Raw genomic sequence first — 19,112 nt, forward strand, 5'->3', positions numbered from 1 at the left:
ATTTCAGGTGTGAGCCACCACGCCCGGCCCCTAGGAGTCTCTTGAAGCACCATTTGTGAATCACTGCTGGCCAGGAATGGTAGCTCATGCCTGTAACCTCAGCACTTTGGGAGGCTAAAGCGGGCAAACTGCTTGAACTCAGGAGTTCAAGACCAGCCTGGGCAACGTAGTGAAACCGTCTCTACCAAGAATACAAAAAAGTTAGCCAGACGTAGTTGTGCGCCAACTGTGGCCCCAGCGACTCAGGAGGCTAAGGTGGGAGAACTACTTGAACTCAAAAGGCAGAGGTTGCAGTGAGGCAAGATTGTGTCACTGTACTCTGGCATGGGTGACAGAGTGAGACCACCATCTCAGAAAAAAATAAGGGTAAGGAAAAAAAAAGAACCACTACTATTGTGTTAAACACATAGTATGTTTTTAAATTATAATATGGCTTGCTTAAAACAAAATGTCAAAAATCTGGTTACTATCACTGAATCACAGCTCATATACTTCATGCTTTACTGTATTTCTTAACTGATTTTTCTTTTTTTCTTGTTGAGACATGAGTCTCACTCTGCCACTTAGGCTGGAATGTGGTGGCGCAATCTTGGCTCACTGCAACCTCCATCTCCCAGGTTCAAGCAATTCTCCTGCCTCAGCCTCCTGAGTAGCTGGGATTACTGGCGCCTGCCACCATGCCTGGCTAATTTTTATATTTTTAGTTAAGACGAGGTTTCACCACATTGGCCAGGCTGGTCTCGAACTCTTGACCTTAAGTGATATGCCCACCTAGGCATCCCAAAGTGCTGAGATTACAAGCATGAAGCCACTGCACCCAGCCGATTTTTCTTCTTTTAAAATGAGTTATCTGATCAACTAATTCATTTTTCTTAGAAATCATTTATCAGGCCAAGTGAGGTGGGTCATGCCTGTAATTCCAGCATTTTGGGAGGCCAAGGTAGGTGGATCACCTGAGGTAAGGAGTTCGAGACCAGCCTGGCCAACATGGTTAAACCCCCTATCTACTAAAAATACAAATATTACCCAGATGTGGTGGTGCGCACCTGTAATCCCAACGACTCAAGAGGCTGAGGCAGGACAATAGCTTGAACCTGGTGGGGCAGAGGCTGCAGTGAGCTGAGAACATACCACTGCACTCCAGCCTCAGTGACAGAGAAAGACTACCCTAGGCAACATAGCAAGACCTCTGTCTCCACAAAAAGTAAAAATATTAGCCAGGCATGGTGGTGCATGCTTATAGTCCCAGCTACTCCAGAGGGTGAAATGGCAGGATCACTTGCGCCCAGGAGTTCAAGGCTTCACTGAGCTATGATTGTGCCACTCTATTCTCTAGCCTGTAGTCCCAGCTACTCAAGAGGCTGAAGTGGGAGGATCTCTTAAGCATGGGAGGTTGAGGTTACAGTGAGCCTCTGATCACACCACTGCACTCCAGCCTGGGTGACAGAGCAATACTCCATTTCAAAAAAATAAAAAATAAAAAATTGGCCGGGCGCAATGGCTCAAGCCTGTAATCCCAGCACTTTGGGAGGCTGAGACGGGTGGATCACAAGGTCAGGAGTTCGAGACCATCCTGGCTAACACGGTGAAACCCCGTCTCTACTGAAAAATACAAAGAAAACTAGCCGGGCGAGGTGGCGGGCGCCTGTAGTCCCAGCTACTCAGGAGGCTGAGGCAGGAGAATGGCGTAAACCCCGGAGGCGGAGCTTGCAGTGAGCCAAGATCCACCTGGGCGAGGGAGCAAGACTCCGCCTCAAAAAAAAAAAAATTAGTTCGGCATAGTAGCTGTAGTCCAAGCTACTCAGTGGGCTGAAGCAGGAGGATTGCTTGAGCCCAGGAAGTTCAGACCGCAGTGAGCTGTGATCATGCCACCGCATTCCAGCATGGATGACAGAGCCAAGCTTGGCTAAAATTTCTTTTTTTGTGTGTGTGATGGGGTCTCTGCTCTGTTGCCCAGGCTAGAGTGCACTGGCACGATCTCGGCTCACTGCAACCTCCACCTCCTGGGCTCCAAGTGATCCTCCAGCCTCAGTCTCCTGAGTAGCTGGGAACACAGGCATGCACCACTATGCCTGGCTAATTTTTTGTATTTCTGGTAGAGATGGGAGTTTTGCCATGTTGCCCGAGCTGGTCTAGAACTCCTGGGCTCAAGCAATCCACTCGCCTTGGCCTCCCAAAATGCTGGGATTACAGGCATGAGCAACCAAACCCGGCCAAACTTGCCTAAAATTTAAATTTTAAGTAGAAAGGAATAAAACTACTCTTGCAGGTACCATATACCACAAACCATATCTCACTAGCATCCCATAAGTTAGAAATTTGTGATAAGACTTTTAGAATTACTTGAATAAGGCAAAAATGCCTCAAGTAGAAAATTATTATTATTATTATTTATGATTATTATTTTTTTGACATGGAGTCTCGCTTTGTCGCCCAGGCTGGAGCGCAGTGGCGCGATCTTGGCTTATGGCAACTTCAGCCTCCCGGGTTCAAGCAGTTCTTTGCCTTAGCCTCCTGAGTAGCTGGGATTACAGGTACTTACCACCATGCCCGGCTACTTTTTTGCATTTTTAGTAGAGACAGGGTTTCACCATCTTGGCCAGGCTGATCTTGAACTCCTGCCCTTGTGATCCACCCACCTCGGCCTACCAAAGTGCTGGAATTAGAGGCATGAGCCACCACGCCCAGCCAAAAATTATTTTTTAAAGAAAAAAAGGACGTTTCCTCCAATTACACTTACAACTTGCATTAACAGTTGATAACCTGTGTGGGCGAAGGGACCACAAAGAGCACTCTAAAAGGTTAGCTAAAATACAGATCCATGAGGGGAAAAATTTTTTTTTTTGGAAATAAACTATTCTCAAGCTACCCTTCCACCTCAGCCTCTTCAGCAGCTGGGATTACAGGTGTATACCACTACACCCAGCTAATTTTATTTTTAGTAGAGATAAGGTCTCACTATGTTGCCCAGGCTGGTCTTGAATTCCTGAACTCAAACGATCCTCCTGCCTCAGTCTCCCAAAGTGTTGAGATTACAGGTATGAGTCACTGCACCCAGCCTATGATTCGTACCCAAAAGGGCAGTAACAATTATCATCAAACTAATGTATCTCTAACTTGCTCATCAAGCTAATGTGAGCTCCAAGTATACATATGTTTATGTGTATGTTTTGAAGTCTCTAGTCAATTCCCAACCTTTAGTTCTAAAGCTACCCCAGTGGACTTCTACTCTGTGTATCCTCTACTTCTCAGCTTAGGGCACTCTAAGAACTGCCCCACTTTCCCCAAAAGTTCTTTCCTACATGTATTCGTCACCAAATTTTTTTTTTTCTTTTTGAGACAGTTTCACTCTTGTTGCCCAGTCTGGAGTGCAATGGCGTGATCTCAGCTCACTGCAACCTCGGCTTCCCAGGTTCAAGCAATTCTCCTGCCTTAGCCTCCGAGTAGCTGGGACTACAGGCGCCTGCCAACATGCCCAGCTAATTTTAGTGTTTTTAGCAGAGATGAGGTTTCACCATGTTGGCCAGGCTGATCTCAAACTCCTGACCTCAGGTGATCCGCCCGCCTCGCCCTCCCCAAGGTGCTGGGATAATAAGCATGAGCCACCACACCTGGCCTTTCATCACCTAATTCTGTCTACTTATACTCTTTTATCAATTTCTTAGGTTTAGTAGTTTTTAAATGGTATTCATTTAATCCAGCACTCTTAAAAATGCTTTGTTGTTCTGTTTTTTATAGAGACAGGGTCTTTCACTTTTGCCCAGGATGGAGTGCAGCGGCGTGATCACAGCTCACTGCTACTTCGGACTCCTAGGCCCAAGGTTGCTCTGCCTTCTGAGTAGCTGGGACTACAAGTGCACACCACCATGCTCAACTAATTTTTGTGTTTTTCTGTTTTGTGTTTCCCAGCCTGGTCTCAAACTCCCGGGCTCAAGTCATCTACATACTTCAGCTTCCCAAACATCTGGGATTACAAGTGTGAGCCACCAGGCCTGGCCTGGCTAGAATTTTTTATTTTTTAAAAGCATCTTTTTAGTCACTTAGGGAAAACATATTCTTATGATTCTATCACAGTGAATCTGTCTCATGGATGTCATTATATTTATGTTTCTTCTTTCATTTACATAGAGTTTAGGGAGAAAGACGATGTTACTGATCTCGGTTAGTGGCTTTTCTTTTTTCTGAGACAGAGTCTGCTCTGTCATCCAGGCTGTGGTGCAGTGGCACGATCTCGATTCACTGCAACCTCTGCCTCCCAAGTTCAAGCACTGATCAGTTTATCTTGAACATAAAGTCTCAAAAATCACTCCAAACTTGAATCCCCAAACTCACTGTCTCTTTTTTTTTTTGGGGGGACAGACTCTCGCTCCGTTGCCCAGGCTGGAGTGCAGTGGCGTGACCTCGGCTCTCTGCAAGCTCCACCTCCCGGGTTCACGCCATTCTCCTGCCTCAGCCTCCCGAGTAGCTGGGACTACAGGTGCCCGCCACCACACCCAGCTAATTTTTTGTATTTTTAGTAGACACGGGGTTTCACCGTGTTAGTCAGGATGGTCTCTATCTCCTGACCTCGTGATCCGTCCACCTTGGCCTCCCAAAGTGCTGGGATTACAGGCTGAGCCACCGCACCTGGCCCCAAACTCTTTAACCTTATAAGAAAGCAGGGCCAGGTGTAATGGCTTGTGCCTATAATTCAAACACTTTGTAATCCAAACACCCACAAAGTGGGTGGCTCACTTGAACTCAGGAATCCCAAGACTAGCCTAGTGGCCAGGTACGATGGCTCACGCCTGTAATCCCAGAACTTTGGGAGGCTGAGGCAAGTGAATTGCTTAGGGTCAGGAGTTCAAGACCAGTCTGTCCAACATGGCAAATGAAACCCCATCTCCACTAAAAAAAAGTACAAAAATTGGCCGGCTGTGGTAAGAAAGAGGAGATCAAAGGTGTAAATAACAGCAGAATAATTTGAGCCAGAAAATCAGTCTTCGGCCGGGCGCGGTGGCTCAAGCCTGTAATCCCAGCACTTTGGGAGGCCGAGACGGACGGATCACGAGGTCAGGAGATCGAGACCATCCTGGCGAACACCGTGAAACCCCGTCTCTACTAAAAAATACAAAAAACTAGCCGGGCGTGGTGGCGGGCACCTGTAGTCCCAGCTACTCGGGAGGCTGAGGCAGGAGAATGGCATAAACCCGGGAGGCGGAGCTTGCAGTGAGTTGAGATCTGGCCACTGCACTCCAGACCGGGCTACAGAGCGAGACTCCGTCTCAAAAAAAAAAAAAAAAAAAAAAAAAAAATCAGTCTTCTTTTCTCCTTTTTTTTGAGACAGTGTCTCAATCCAGTCCCTTTCCTGTCCTTAGTGTAAAAGGCTGGAGTGCAGTGGCACAATCACAGCTCACTGCAACCATGACCTCCCAGGTTTAGGTGATCCTCCCACTTTAGCCTCCTGAGTACCTGGGACCACATGAGCGAGCCATCACAACTAGTTAATTTTTGTACTTTTTTACACACAGGATTTCGCCATCTTGCGCAGGCTGGCCTCAAACTCCTAGGCTCAAGGAATCCACTCACCTCAGCCTCCCAAAGTGCTGGAATTATAGGTGTGAGCCACCATACCTGGGCCAGCCTTCTTTTACTTACCTTTCCTGTACTTTTTCTTCTTTACAAAGACAAAACAAGGCTGGGTGTGGTGGCTCATGCCTATAATCTCAGCACTTTGGGAGGCCGAGGTGGGCAAATCACTTAAGGTCAGGAGTTCAAGACCATCCTGGCCAACATGGTGAAACCCCATCTCTACTAAAAATACAAAAATTAGCTGGGCGTGCCAGCTTGAACCCCCAGAGATGCAGGTTGTAGTGAAACAAGATCGTGCCACTGCATTCCAGTCTGGGCAATAGAGTGAGGCTCTATCTCAAAAAATAAGTAAATAAATATAAAAATAAAAGAGGCCAGCCACGGTGACTCACACCTGTAATCCCAGCACTTTGGGAGGCAGAGGCGGGCCGATCATGAAGTCAGGAGATCGAGACCATCCTGGCTAACACAGTAAAACCCCCGTCTCTACAAAAAATATAAGAAATTAGCTGGGCGTGGTGGTGGGTGCCTGTAGTCCCAGCTACTCGGGAGGCTGAGGCAGGAGAATGGCGTGAACCCAGGAAGTGGAGCTTGCAAGTGAGCCGAGATCGTGCCATTGCACTCCAGCTTGGGTGACAGAGTGAGACTCCATCTTAAAAAAAAGAGAGTAAATCTCAGCCTGGACAACATGGTGAAATTCTGTTTCTATCAAAAATACAAAAAATTAGCCAGGCGTTGGTGGTGTGCACCTGTGGTCCCATGTACTTGGGAAGCTGAGGTGGGAGGATAGCTTGAGCCTGGGAGGCTGAGGTTGCAGTGAGCCAAGATCACACCACTGCACTCAAACCTAGGTGACAGAATGAGACCCTGTCTCCAAAAAACAAAAAAAATCTCTTCATATGCCAGATACTTTATTATCTGGTTCAGTCTCATTAAATGGTATTATCCCTATTCAACTGATGAACAAACCGGAGGTAAAGATTAAGCTCATGTCAATAATTGAGTGGTCAAGTCAAATTTAAACCCAGTACCGAAGCTTGAGAGGCTATGTCCTTCCAATATACTCAGCTGCATTTTTGAGGGGCTACAGTGAAACCTACTTCAGTTGGGAACAGTGGCTCATGTCTGTAATCCCAGCACTTTAGGAGGCTCAGCCATGAGGACTGCTGGAGGCCAAGAGTTCAACACCAGCCTGAGCAACATGACGAGAGCCCATCTCTACCAAAAATGAAAAAATTAGCTGAGCATGGTGGCACGAACCTGTAGTCCCAGCTAATCGGGAGGCTGAGGTGGGAGCATCACCTGAGCCCAGGAGGTCAAGGCTGCAGTGAGCCATGATCATGCCACAGCACTCCTGCCTGGGCAAGTGAAATCCTGTCTCTAAAAAAACAAAAACAAAATACAAAGGAAAAGAAAACCTTCTATCTCACCAGGCCCACCTCTCCATACTCCTGCCTCTCCAGCACGTTCCAGTTCCTTTCCTGTCTTCTTTTTTTTTTTTTTTTTTGAGACGGAGTCTCGCTCTGTTGCCCAGGCTAGAGTGCAGTGGCCGGGAGGCAGAGCCTGTCTTCTTAGTGTGAAAAAAACATCCAGAATACAATGAAATTCGACCCTAATAGACAAAGGCAAGAAAACTGGATTTGCAACTGGAGGAGCCTGTTGTCTAACATAAAGACCTCTAAAGAGGAAAACTCTGGCTGGATGCGGTGGATCACGCCTGTAATCCCAGCACTTTGGGAGGCCAAGGCCAGATCACCTGAGGTCAGAAGTTTAAGACCAGACTGACCAACATGGTGAAACCCCGTCTCTACTAAAAATACAAAAATTAGCCAGCACAGTGGCAGGCGCCTGGAATCCCACCTACTCAGGAGGTTGAGGCAGGAGAATCGCTTGAACCCAGGAGGCAGAGGTTGCAGTGAGCTGAGATCACGCCACTGCACTCCAGCCTGGATGACAGAGTGGGACTCTGTCTCAAAAAACTAAAGGAGAACATTTTATCTTCTCAACAAATGTAGTAGTTTCTCCTCTTTCAGAAAGCTTATCATCCATTAGCATTATTTTTTTGTGCCTTACAATTTTTATTCTTTTTGTTTTTTGAGATGGGATCTCACTCTGTCACCCAGGCTGGAGTGCAGTGGCATGATCACTCAGGTCACTGCAACCTCCACCTCCCAGGCTCAAGGGATTCTCCCACCTCAGCCTCTCAAGTAGCTAAGACCACAGGCGTGCATCACCACGCCCAGCTAATTTTTTCTATTTTTGGTAGAAACAGGGTTTCACCGTGTTGCCCAGGCGGGTTTTGACCTCCTGGGCTCAAGCAATCCTCCCACCTCAGCTTCCCAAGTAACTGGGACTACAAGTACATACCACCATGCCTGGGTTATTTTTTTTATTTTCTGTAGAGACGGGGTTTTGCCATATTGCCCAGGCTGGCCTCAAACTTCTGGACTCAATGATCCGCCCGCCTTGGCATCCCAAAATGCTGAGATTACAGGCATCCACAAATGCACTTGGCCATTTTGTGGCTTACAAACAACAAACACAAACCTAGAAATCTATAGGTAATCTGAGTTACGGAATCACACAAGTTAATGAAGATCACTGAAATACATCAGCCTTTCCATTTTTAAATTAATTTCAAATGTCACACTATCAGTAATGAGTCAAGACCAACCCTCCTGTGTTCTGTCTCTACTCAGGAAGACACAAATAGAAAGGAAGCCTCAGCCGGGTGCCATGGCTCACGCCTGTAATCCCAGAATTTTGGGAGGCCGAGGTGGGCGGATCATGAGGTCAGGAGATCAAGACCATGCTGGCTAACATGGTGAAACCCCGTCTCTACTAAAAATACAAAAAATTAGCCAGGCTTGGTGGTGCATGTTTGTAATCCCAGCTACTCGGGAAGCTAAGGCAGGAAAATCGTTTGAACTCGAGAGGTGGAGGTTGCAGTGAGCCACGATCGCGCCATTGCACTCTAGTAGCCTGGATAACAAGAGCGAAACTCCATTTAAAAAGAAAGAAAAAAAAAAACGCTGGGCATGGTGGCTCATGCCTGTAACCTCAGCACTTTGGGAGGCCGAGGAGGCAGGCAGATCTCTTGAGGTCAGGAGTTCAAGCCCAACATGGGGAAACCCAGCCTCTATTAAAAATACAAAAAAAATTGCTGAGGGTGGTAGCGCACACCTGTAGTCCCAGCTACTTGGGAGGCTGAGGCGTGAAAATAGCTTGAACCCAGGAGGCGGAGGCAAGAATGCACCACTGCACTCCAGCCTGGGTGACAGAATGAGACTCTGTCTCAAAAAAAAAAAAAAAAAAACCAACCCAGGTGTGGCTGGGTGCAGTGGCTCATGCCTGTAATCCCAGCACTTTGGGTTGAGGAGGCAGGCGGATCACGAGGTCAGGAGTTCAAGACCAGCCTGGCCAACATAGTGAAACCCCTATCTCTATTAAAAGTATAAAAAATTAGCCGGGTGTGTTGGCGGGCACCAGGAATCCCAGCTACTCAGGAGGTGGGGGCAGGAGAATCCATCCAGGGCCACAGTGCAAGACTCCATCTCAAAAAAAGAAGAAACAAAGAAATAAAACAACCCAGGTACAATGACATGGCAGCACCACAGAGTGTTGGTCGGCCTTGGAAAGCCAGTCCCCCACCATCACTGACATCGCCGCCAGTGGGGTCATGTGCCCGGAACGGGTTCCGGTGCAGAGAGCCCCTCATCCTGGGAAAAGGGGTGCTGCCAGAAAGGTGGTCGCCTCCTCACTCATCACGCGAGGCACATTGAACCTGATGCTAAACCATTCATAGATGACCTGCTTCTGGGTTGGGGTTTCCTAGGTAGCTAAGCATATCCCTGGCTGCAATCTATTCAAAGTCAGCCCTTGACACTGGGGTTTGTTTTTTAAAAAAAAAAAAAAACAAAAACTTAAAGAAAGAGGAAAAAATTTTTAGTTCACATTAACTTTGAAAATCTTAGTGTTAAATAGTTTCAGAGTCCCCCCTTAATGAAAATAACCTGTAACATCCATACACATGTGATGATCCCACTAACTAAAACACTGACAACAAATAAAGTACATTAAACAGGCTACACCTCAGCATTTCCCATATACCTGAACCTGCTGTGGCTGCTGAACCTGGATCTGCTGTTCTTGCTGGGTTTGTGGCTGAACACTGGTGGTGACTGGACAGGCAAGTTCAAGCAAAGACCCAGCCACTTCAGTGCTGTCTGTGTATATGCAGTTCCCACCCTGTTGGTACACCATGGTAGTGGTGGCTGTCTGCTGGAACTCCTGAAGGGCTTCTGGCCCCTTAGAGGCCAGTGAGTCCAGAAATTCCTTCATCCTGTGTTGCGGGACAGACCGTGCCTTTACTCGGATGTACTCTTCAAAGGAGATGGTGTTCTCCAGGGAATTATTCATATTGCAGAGTCCTTAGGGTTCCTAGAAATAAACAGAAGTCAAAATTATGTTACTGTTTTTAGCAGGAAATGCCCAGAAACAATTACCCTTGCACAAGACTGGAATATATTCAGGGCAGCTGTATACATATACAATAAAAAAATAAAGTTTTATTATACCACCTGATTTTTTCAATTAATGGATGTTTGAAAATTATTTCCATTAATATTTCTTAAATAAAACTATCACACTGAAAACAAAAAACAAACACATGCTTCACAATACTGGATGAAACAGGCTGAAAACACATTTCCCACCTAGCACTAGGTCAATCCCATCTTCTGTGCAGAACCAAGCACTGGACAGTAAATGTCACATGCAAAACTGCTCTGTGACCATCACAGAGAGGACACCAAGCAAGGAGGAAGAAGCCAGGGGCAGGGATTCCTATGGATATGTTTTATTTCCAAGCATTTCCTATAGCAGAGATAGGTATGCCACCTAGTTGTGGCAAGACACAAGAGGCAGAGGATATGTTCTTCATCTCCCATCAGAAAAACCAAAAATCCTATTTTGCCATATGCTGCTCACATTCTTTTGCAACACAGCTTATTAGTTAAGAGCACGGACTCTGGAGCCGAGCTACCTGGGTTCAAATCCCAACTTTATGTTTCCTTCATTATTTAACTCTAGAAAAGTCAATTAACCTTAGTTTTCTTGTGAGTAAAATGGGGATACAATAGTACTTACCTCACAGTTGACATGAGGATTTAATAAGGCATTTAGAAAATCACCTAACACATAGATAGTACTACATAAATGTAACTAATACTATTAAAATAATTCTGGGAAAAAAAGGTATATAGTGCTTTAAATATCCAGGTCACTACTAAAATTCAGAAATAAATTCTATAAGTTTTCATCAGGTATTTATTTACCTTAAGAATTAACCTGCAGATGTAGACAGTTAACTCTCATTACCTGAGGGACAAGTGTGCAATCTGTGGACTGCTGACCCCTGTCGCTGCTACCTTTGTACCATCCTCCCTTGATCAGCCAGACCTTCAGAATAAAAGTAGCAGCAGGATGAAAGAGTAACAGAAACCAAGCAAACGTTTTTGCCAAAAAGGATTCTCCGATAATTCTGAATGTCTGGAAAGGTGATTTGTTCCCTTGAGCAATCAGGCCAGATATACTAGACTGACCAGATGCTCTACCTTACGTTACAGATATAAAATATGTGGGTTAAGCATCTCCTTTCTTCTACCTAGGCTCTAAATTCTTGGCAGACAAGACTATGTCCTGGTTCTCTCCGAACAGCTCACCCATGTTAGTTGCTTCATATATACCTGCTACATTTGAAATTCAATGTGGAACAGGAAAAATTATGATTTTTTTCCTTTTTTTTTTGAGACAGAGTCTCATTCTGTTGTCCAGGCTGGAGTGCAGTGGCACAATCTCAGCTCACTGTAAGCTCCACCTCCTGGGTTCACCCCATTATCCTGCCTCAGCCTCTCGAGTAGCTGGGACTACAGGCACCCGCCACCACATCCAGTTAATTTTTTTGTATTTTTAGTAGAGACGGGGTTTCGCCATCTTAGCCAGGATGGTCTCGATCTCCTGACCTCGTGATCTGACTGCCTCGGCCTCCCAAAGTGCTGGGATTACAGGCATGAACCACCACGCCCAGCCTTTTTTTTTTTTCCAGATGGAGTCTCCCTCTGTCACCCAGGCTAGAGTGCAGTGGCACGATCTCGGCTCACTGCACCCTCCCAGGTTCAAGTGATTTTCCTGCCTCAGCCTCCCAAGTAGCTGGGACTACAGGCGCCCACCACCATGCCCAGCTAATTTATGTATTTTTAGTAGAGACTGGGTTTCGCCGTGTTGGCCCGGCTGGTCTCAAACTCCTGACTTCAGGTGATCTGCCCGCCTTGGCCTCCCAAAGTGCTGGGATTATAGGCGTGAGCCACCCGATTCTCTCTGTAATATCCATAGCTTCATGGACTCAAGCAATCCTTCCACCTCAGCCTGGGCAACATGGAGAAACTCCATCTCTACAAAAAAATACAAAAATTAACTGGGTGTGGTGGCATGCACCTGTAGTCCCAGCTACTAGGGAGGCTAAGGTGGAAGGATTGCTTGAGTCCAAAGATCTAGGCTGCAGAGAGCCAAGATCACTCCAATGCACTCCAGCCTAGGCGACAGAGCATAACTCTGTCTTAAAAAAAAAAAAAAAAAAAGGCCAGGCGCGGTGGCTCAAGCCTGTAATCCCAGCACTTTGGGAGGCCGAGGCGGGTGGATCACGAGGTCAGGAGATCGAGACCATCCTGGCTAACATGGTGAAACCCCGTCTCTACTAAAAATACAAAAAACTAGCCGGGCGTGGTGGCGGGTGCCTGTAGTCCCAGCTACTCGGAGGCTGAGGCGGGAGAATGGTGTGAACCCGGGAGGCAGAGCTTGCAGTGAGCCGAGATCGCGCCACTGCACTCCAGCCTGGGTGACACAGCGAGACTCCGTCTCAAAAAAAAAAAAAAAAAAATTAAGTTATCAGCTGGTCACAGTGGTGCACATATGTAGTCTCAGCTACTCAGGAGGCTGAGGCGGGAGGATTGCTTGAGCCCAGGTCTTTGAGCTGGGAAACCTAGAGAGACCTTCATCTGTAAAAAAATACTAATAATAAAATAAAATAATAAAAAAGTTGTCGATGTCCACGTCACACAGAAGGAGAGCATCAAGCCAAACACACTTTGCCTAACTACAGATTCAGAGAAGGCTACTTGGCTTAGGTGATCGGAAAGCACTCATTTGCCACACTTGCACAGAATGTATCAAAGTTCCCCTTTGTTAACAGCATCACAGTAGGGATTTCCTTAAGAAGGCATCTTTCAGCCAGGTGCGGTGGCTCACACCTGTAATCCCAACACTTTGGGAGGCCAAGGTGGGCAGATCACCTGAGGTCAGGAGTTCAAGACCAGCCTGGCCAACAAAGTGAAACCCTGTCTCTACTAAAAATACAAAAATTAGCCAGGCGTGGTAGCAGGCACCTGTAATACCAGCTACTCAGGAGGCCGAGGCGGGAGAATTGCTTGAGTCCAGGAGGCAGAGGTTGCAGTGAGCCAAGATTGTGCCACTGCACTCCAGCTTGGGCACCAGAGTGACACTCTACCTAAAAAAAAACAGGCATCTTTCATAATAAAGATCTGGTAACATTACAAAGTTATGAAATTCTAATATCTAATCACACATACCCTTCTGCTCAAAAGGGGACAAAGGAGAGATTTTGTGAGCAGCCATTAACAGGTCCTCTACCATGCTGGTACATAATTTCAGTTTTTCACCTTCATTACAAAAGAGCAGCAGGTCAGTTGGAATTTACATTTCCTAAAATGTATTTTCTTCAACTGTCAGTTGTATTTACATAATATACTGAGATTGATAAAACTGTCAAAGCTACTACAAAAAGCAATTTTCTTTTTTTTAAGGTACAAAAGTAAAGTTTTTGCATGCAGCAAAAACCTTTTTTTGTCTCAAGTCTGGGAAAAGACAAATGAGTAAACACCAATACAAAGAAACACTGTTTCCCGATGGAGTAGATGGGAATTCAAAATCAAACAAAACAAAAAAACAACAAAAAATAATTTAAAAAAAAAAAAGAAAAAAAACAAAACACCGCAAACAAAGTTTACAGAACTGAAAAACCTTCATGACTATTGCCTAGTAAAGCCAGTGTCTATGATCCTCCTAGTAACCCTATTTCTCCTCACTCTTGTCTTTCAAGTTTCAGAAACTCAGAAGGGGCAGCTTAAACCTCACCTCAAGTCTGATATTAAGTGTAAAAGATAATTTCACCAACTTTTCTTACTAGAAACAAGCTTTCTACAGTACTCAGTATAGAATTCCACCTAGTTTTTGTTTTGTTTTTGGAGGTTTATTCAGGGGTTGGGGAAAGGGATATGAAACTTAACTAAGAAAAACTGTTCTAATAGTATAAAAAGATATAAAATAAGGCCGGGCACGGTGGCTCACTCCTGTAATCCCAGCACTTTGGGAGGCCCAGGCGGGCGGATCACAAGGTCAGGAGATCGAGACCATCCTGGCTAACACGGTGAAACCCCATCTCTACTAAAAATAGAAAAATTAACCGGGCGTGGTGGCAGGTGCCTGTAGTCCAAGGTACTCGGGAGGCTGAGGCAGGAGAAAGGTGTGAACCTGGGAGGCAGAACTTGCAGTGAGCCGAGATCACGCCATTGCACTCCAGCTTGGGTGACAGAGCCAGACTGTCTCAAAAAAAAAAAAAAAAAAAAAGATATAAAATAAAAAGTAAAAGCAGCTAAGTATGCTTTGACCTCTGGTTCTTGATCATGCCATTGCACTCCAGTCTGGGCAACGAGAGTAAAACTCCATCTCAAAAAAAAAAAAAAAAAAAAAGCCTAAACAAATTATACATAAAAAACTAAAAATCACCCTCCTCTCACCAAACCCTACCAATCACATCATACCTTTATGCCTCTACTTGTAGACTCACTTTTAGAGTATTGCCTAGGTGCAGTGGCTCAGGCCTCTAATGCCAGCACTTTTTGGGAGGCTGAGCCAGGTGGATCACCTGAGGGCAGGAGGAGATCGAGAATAGCCTGGCCAACATGGTGAAATCCTGCCTCTACTAAAAATATAAAAATTAGCCAGGCATGATGGCACATGCCTGTAATCCCAGCTACTCAGGAGGCTGAGACAGGAGAATCACTTGAACCCAGGAGATGGAGGTTGCAGTTAGCTGAAACTGCACCATTGCCCTCCAGCCTAGGCAACAGAGTGAGATTCCGTCTTAAAAAACAAAAAAATTGGAGTATCTATGGAGTTCTATGTAAGATCAGGAAATTAAAGTTCCACACCCCCGATTTTCTGTTGTGGGTTTCTTGAGACAAGGTCTTATTCTATCGCCCAGGATGGAGTGCAGTGGTATAAAATCTTGGCTTACTGCAACCTCAACCTCCTGGGCACTATCGATCCTCCCACCTCAGCCGCCCAAGCAGCTGGGACTACAGGCATGTGCCACCATGCCCAGCTAATTATTGTATTTGTTGCAGAGACAGGGTTTTGCCATGTTGCCCACGTTGTTCTCAAACTCCTGGGCTCAAGAGATCTATCTGCCCACCTCAGCCTCCCAAAGTGCTGGGATTACAGACGTAGGCCACCATGCCTGGCCGAAGCCTTCTTTTTTTTTTTTTTTTTTTTTTTTTTTTGGAGACAGAGTCTTGCTCTGTAGCCCAGGAGTGCAGTGGCATGATTTTTGCTCACTGTAACCTCTGTCTCCCAGGTTCCAACAATTCTCCTGCCTTAGTCTCCCAAGTAGCTGGGATTACAGGCACACGCCAATATGCCCACCAAATTTTTGTATTTTTAGTAGAGACAGGGTATCACCATGTTGACTAAGCTGGTCTCGAACTCTTGACCTTGTAATCTGCCCGTCTTGGCCTCCCAAAGTGCTGGAATTACAGACACCTGCCCCCACACCAGGCTAGTTTTTGTATTTTCAGTGGAGATGGAGTTTTGCTATGTTAGCCAGGCTGGTCCCAAACTCCTCGTCTCAAGCAATCTGCCCACCCTCCCAAAGTGCTAAGATTAGAGGCGTGAGCCACTGCCCCCAGCAACATGTCCTCTATTTTAGACAAACATTTAGCTAAGTGAAAAAAACTTCTTTTTTTTTTTTTTGAGACGGAGTCTCGCTCTGTCGCCCAGGCTGGAGTGCAGTGGCTGGATCTCAGCTCACTGCAAGCTCTGCCTCCCGGGTTTACGCCATTCTCCTGCCTCAGCCTCCCGAGTAGCTGGGACTACAGGCGCCCGCCACCTCGCCCGGCTAGTTTTTTGTACTTTTTAGTAGAGACGGGGTTTCACCATGTTAGCCAGGATGGTCTCGATCTCCTGACCTCGTGATCCACCCGTCTCGGCCTCCCAGAGTGCTGGGATTACAGGCTTGAGCCACCGCGCCCGGCCTGAAAAAAACTTCTATTTAATCAATATTTTAGTTTTAGAATACAACATTTCATACCAAAGTCCAGAACGTATTTTTTGTCAATCAAGTTTCCAAAGATATGATAAAAATCATTCTGCTGCCTATGTCATCTCCAAATAAATCCTACCAGTCAGTATTTCTAGAATAGTACCTTTAAAAAGTTACTATAAGAAATGCTAGTCCAAATACAAATTTATTTCCTGAGCAAACAGGCAAATAAGCTAGATATTCGGTTGTCAGAAAATATAAAAGCTTCAAAAAGTTACTTGCTATAAACCATCAAAATCCATTCTTTAAGCCTTTCATTAAAAAAAAAAAAAAAAAAAAGCCTGGCGCGGTGGATCACATCTGTAACCCCAGCACTTTGGGAGGCCAAGGCGGGTGGATCATTAGGTCAGGAGATCGAGACCACCCTGGCTAATACAAAATACAAATACAAAAAATAAGCCAGGCGTGGTGGCAGGTGCCTGTAGTCCCAGCTACTCGGGAGGCTGAGGCAGGAGAATGGTGTGAACCTGGGAGGCGGAGCTTGTAGTGAGCCGAGACTGCACCACTGCACTCCAGCCTGGGCAACAGAGCAAGACTCCATCTCAAACAAACAAACAAACAAAGGCCGGGTGCAGTGGCTCACGTCTGTAATCCTAACACCATGGACTTTGCGGGGCCAAGGCAGGCAGATAACCTGAGGTTGGGTGTTTGAGACCAGCCTGACCAACATGGAGAATCCCCGTCTCTACTAAAAATACAAAATTAGCTGGGCATGGTGGAGCATGCCTGTAATCCCAGCTACTCGTGAGGCTGAGGCAGGAGAATCGCTTGAACCTGGGAGGTGGAGGTTGCAGTGAGCCAAGATCGCACCACTGAACTCTAGCCTGGAGACAGAGTGAGACTCTGTCTCAAAAAAAAAAGGTGGGGGGAAGGGGGCTGGGATGATGGTGCATGCCTGCAGTCTCGGCTACCCAGAAGGCTGAAACAGGAGGATTGCTTGAGTAGTCCAGGAGTTCTGGGCTGTAGTACGCTATGTCAATCAGGTGTCCACACTAAGTTCAGCATCAATATGGTGACTTCATGGGAGCAGGAAATCACCAGGTTGCCTAAGGAGGGGTGAACCGACCCAAGTTGGAAATGGAGCAGGTCAAAACTTCCGTACTGATCAGTAGCAGGATCCTGTCTGTGGACAGCCACTGCATTCCAACCTGGGCACCACAGTGAGATCCTATCTCTTAGAAATAATAGTAATAATTTAAAAGACAAACAAGCTTGAGGTAGGAAACATTCCATAAAACCATTAGAAAAATGTCAATACTGGCCGGGCACGGTGGCTCAAGCCTGTAATCCCAGCACTTTGGGAGGCCAAGGCGGGTGGATCACGAGGTCGGGAGATCGAGACTATCCTGGCTAACATGGTGAAACCCCGTCTCTACCAAAAATACAAAAAAAAACTAGGCGGGCGTGGTGGCGGGCGCCTGTAGTCCCAGTTACTTGGGAGGCTGAGGCGGGAGAATGGCGTGAACCCGGGAGGCGCAGCTTGCAGGGAGGCGGAGCTTGCAGTGAGCCGAGATCCGGCCACTGCACTCCAGCCTGGGAGACACAGCGAGACTCCGTCTCAAAAAAAAAAAAAAAAAAAAAAAAAAAAAAAAAAGAAAATGTCAATACTAAGCTGAGCATGGTGGCTATCACCTGTAGTCCCAGTTACTTGGGAGGCCGAGGCGGAAGGATGGCTTGATCCCAGCAGTTTGAGCCTGCAGTGAGCTATTATCATGCCACTGCACTCCAGCCTGGGTGACAGTGAGACTCTATCATTTATTCATAGATAATAAGTAAATAAGCAAGCAATTAAGTTAACAGGCTGGGCATGGTGGCTCAAGCCTGTAACCCCAATGCTTTGGAAGGCTGATGATCATTTGAGCCCAAGAAGATCATTTGAGCCCAAAAGTTTGAGACCAGTCTAGGCAACATAGGGAAACCATCACTATCTTAATTTTTTTTTTTTTTTGAGATGGAGTCTCACTCTGTCACCCAGGCTGGAGTGCAGTGGCATGATCTCAGCTCACCACAACCTCTGCTTCCCGGGTTCAAGCAATTCTCTTGCCTGAGTCTCCTGAGTAGCTGGGACTACGGGTGGGCAGCACCACACCTGGCTAAATTTTTTTTCTTTTTTTGAGATGGAGTCTCACTCTGTCACCCAGGCTGGAGTGCAGTAGCACGAACTTGGCTCACTGCAACCTCCGCCCCCAGGTTCAAACGATTCTCCTGGCTCAGCCTCCTGAGTAGCTGGGATTACAGGCACCTGCCATCATGCCTGGCTAATTTTTGTATTTTTAGTAGAGACAAAGTTTCACCATCTTGGCCAGGCTGGTCTTGAACTCCTAACCTCATGATCCACCCGCCTCAGCCTCCCAAAGTGCTGGCATTATAGGCGTGAGCCACTGCACCCGGCCCACACCAGACTAATTTTTGTATTTTTAGTAGAGACGAGGTTTCGCCATGTTGGTTAGGCTGGTCTTGAACTCTTAACCTCAGGTAATCCACTTGCTTCCACCTTCCAAAGTGCTGAGATTACAGGCGTGAGCCACTATGCCCAGCCTAAATTCTTTTTTTTTTTTTTTGAGACAGAGTCTTGCTCTGTCGCCCAGGCTGGAGTGTAGTTGCATGATCCTGGTTCACTGAAACCTCCGCCTCCTGGGTTCAAGCAATACTCCTGCCTCAGCCTCCAAAGTACCTGGGATTACAGGCACCCGCCACCATACCCAGCTAATTTTTTATTTTAGTAGAGACGGGATTTCGCCATGTTGGTCAGGATGTTCTTGAACTCCTTACCTCAAGCGATCCACAGCATCGGTCTCCCAAAGTGCTAGGATTACAGGCATGAGCCATAGCATCCAGCCAAGATTGTGAGACCAGCCTGGCCACCATGGTGAAACCCCATCTCCACTAAAAATACAAAAACTAATTGGGCATAGTGGCAGCCACCCATAATCCCAGCTACTCTAGAGGCTGAGGCAGGAGAATCACTTGAATCCAGGAGGCGGAGGTTGCAGGGAGCTGAGATTGCGCCACTGCACTTCAGCCTGGGGAAAGAGTGAGACTCCGCCTCAAAAAACAAAAAACAAAAAAAAGGAATGCTAACAGT

At 46.4% G+C, this 19,112-nt stretch overlaps 1 protein-coding gene and 1 long non-coding RNA gene across 10 annotated transcripts in view; one reads left to right on the plus strand and one right to left on the minus strand.

Annotated features, from left to right (window-relative positions):
• QRICH1 (glutamine rich 1) overlaps window positions 1–19,112 on the minus strand; it is a 70,829-nt gene that overhangs the window by 40,482 nt on the left and 11,235 nt on the right. For all 9 annotated transcript variants that reach the window (XM_077992704.1, XM_015130947.3, XM_015130949.3 and 6 more), the window contains one exon: window positions 9,682–10,011. In XM_077992704.1, coding sequence (XP_077848830.1) covers window positions 9,682–9,990 — 309 coding nt within the window. In that variant the 5' untranslated portion in view covers window positions 9,991–10,011. The remainder of the gene's footprint in view (window positions 1–9,681; window positions 10,012–19,112) is intronic.
• LOC144339206 (uncharacterized) lies at window positions 13,123–17,626 on the plus strand. The gene is made up of 2 exons (XR_013413965.1): window positions 13,123–14,142; window positions 17,458–17,626. It is a non-coding gene; the product is annotated as an uncharacterized LOC144339206 (long non-coding RNA).

Source organism: Macaca mulatta, chromosome 2 (assembly GCF_049350105.2).
Source record: "Macaca mulatta isolate MMU2019108-1 chromosome 2, T2T-MMU8v2.0, whole genome shotgun sequence".
NCBI classification, from domain to species: Eukaryota; Metazoa; Chordata; class Mammalia; order Primates; family Cercopithecidae; genus Macaca; species Macaca mulatta.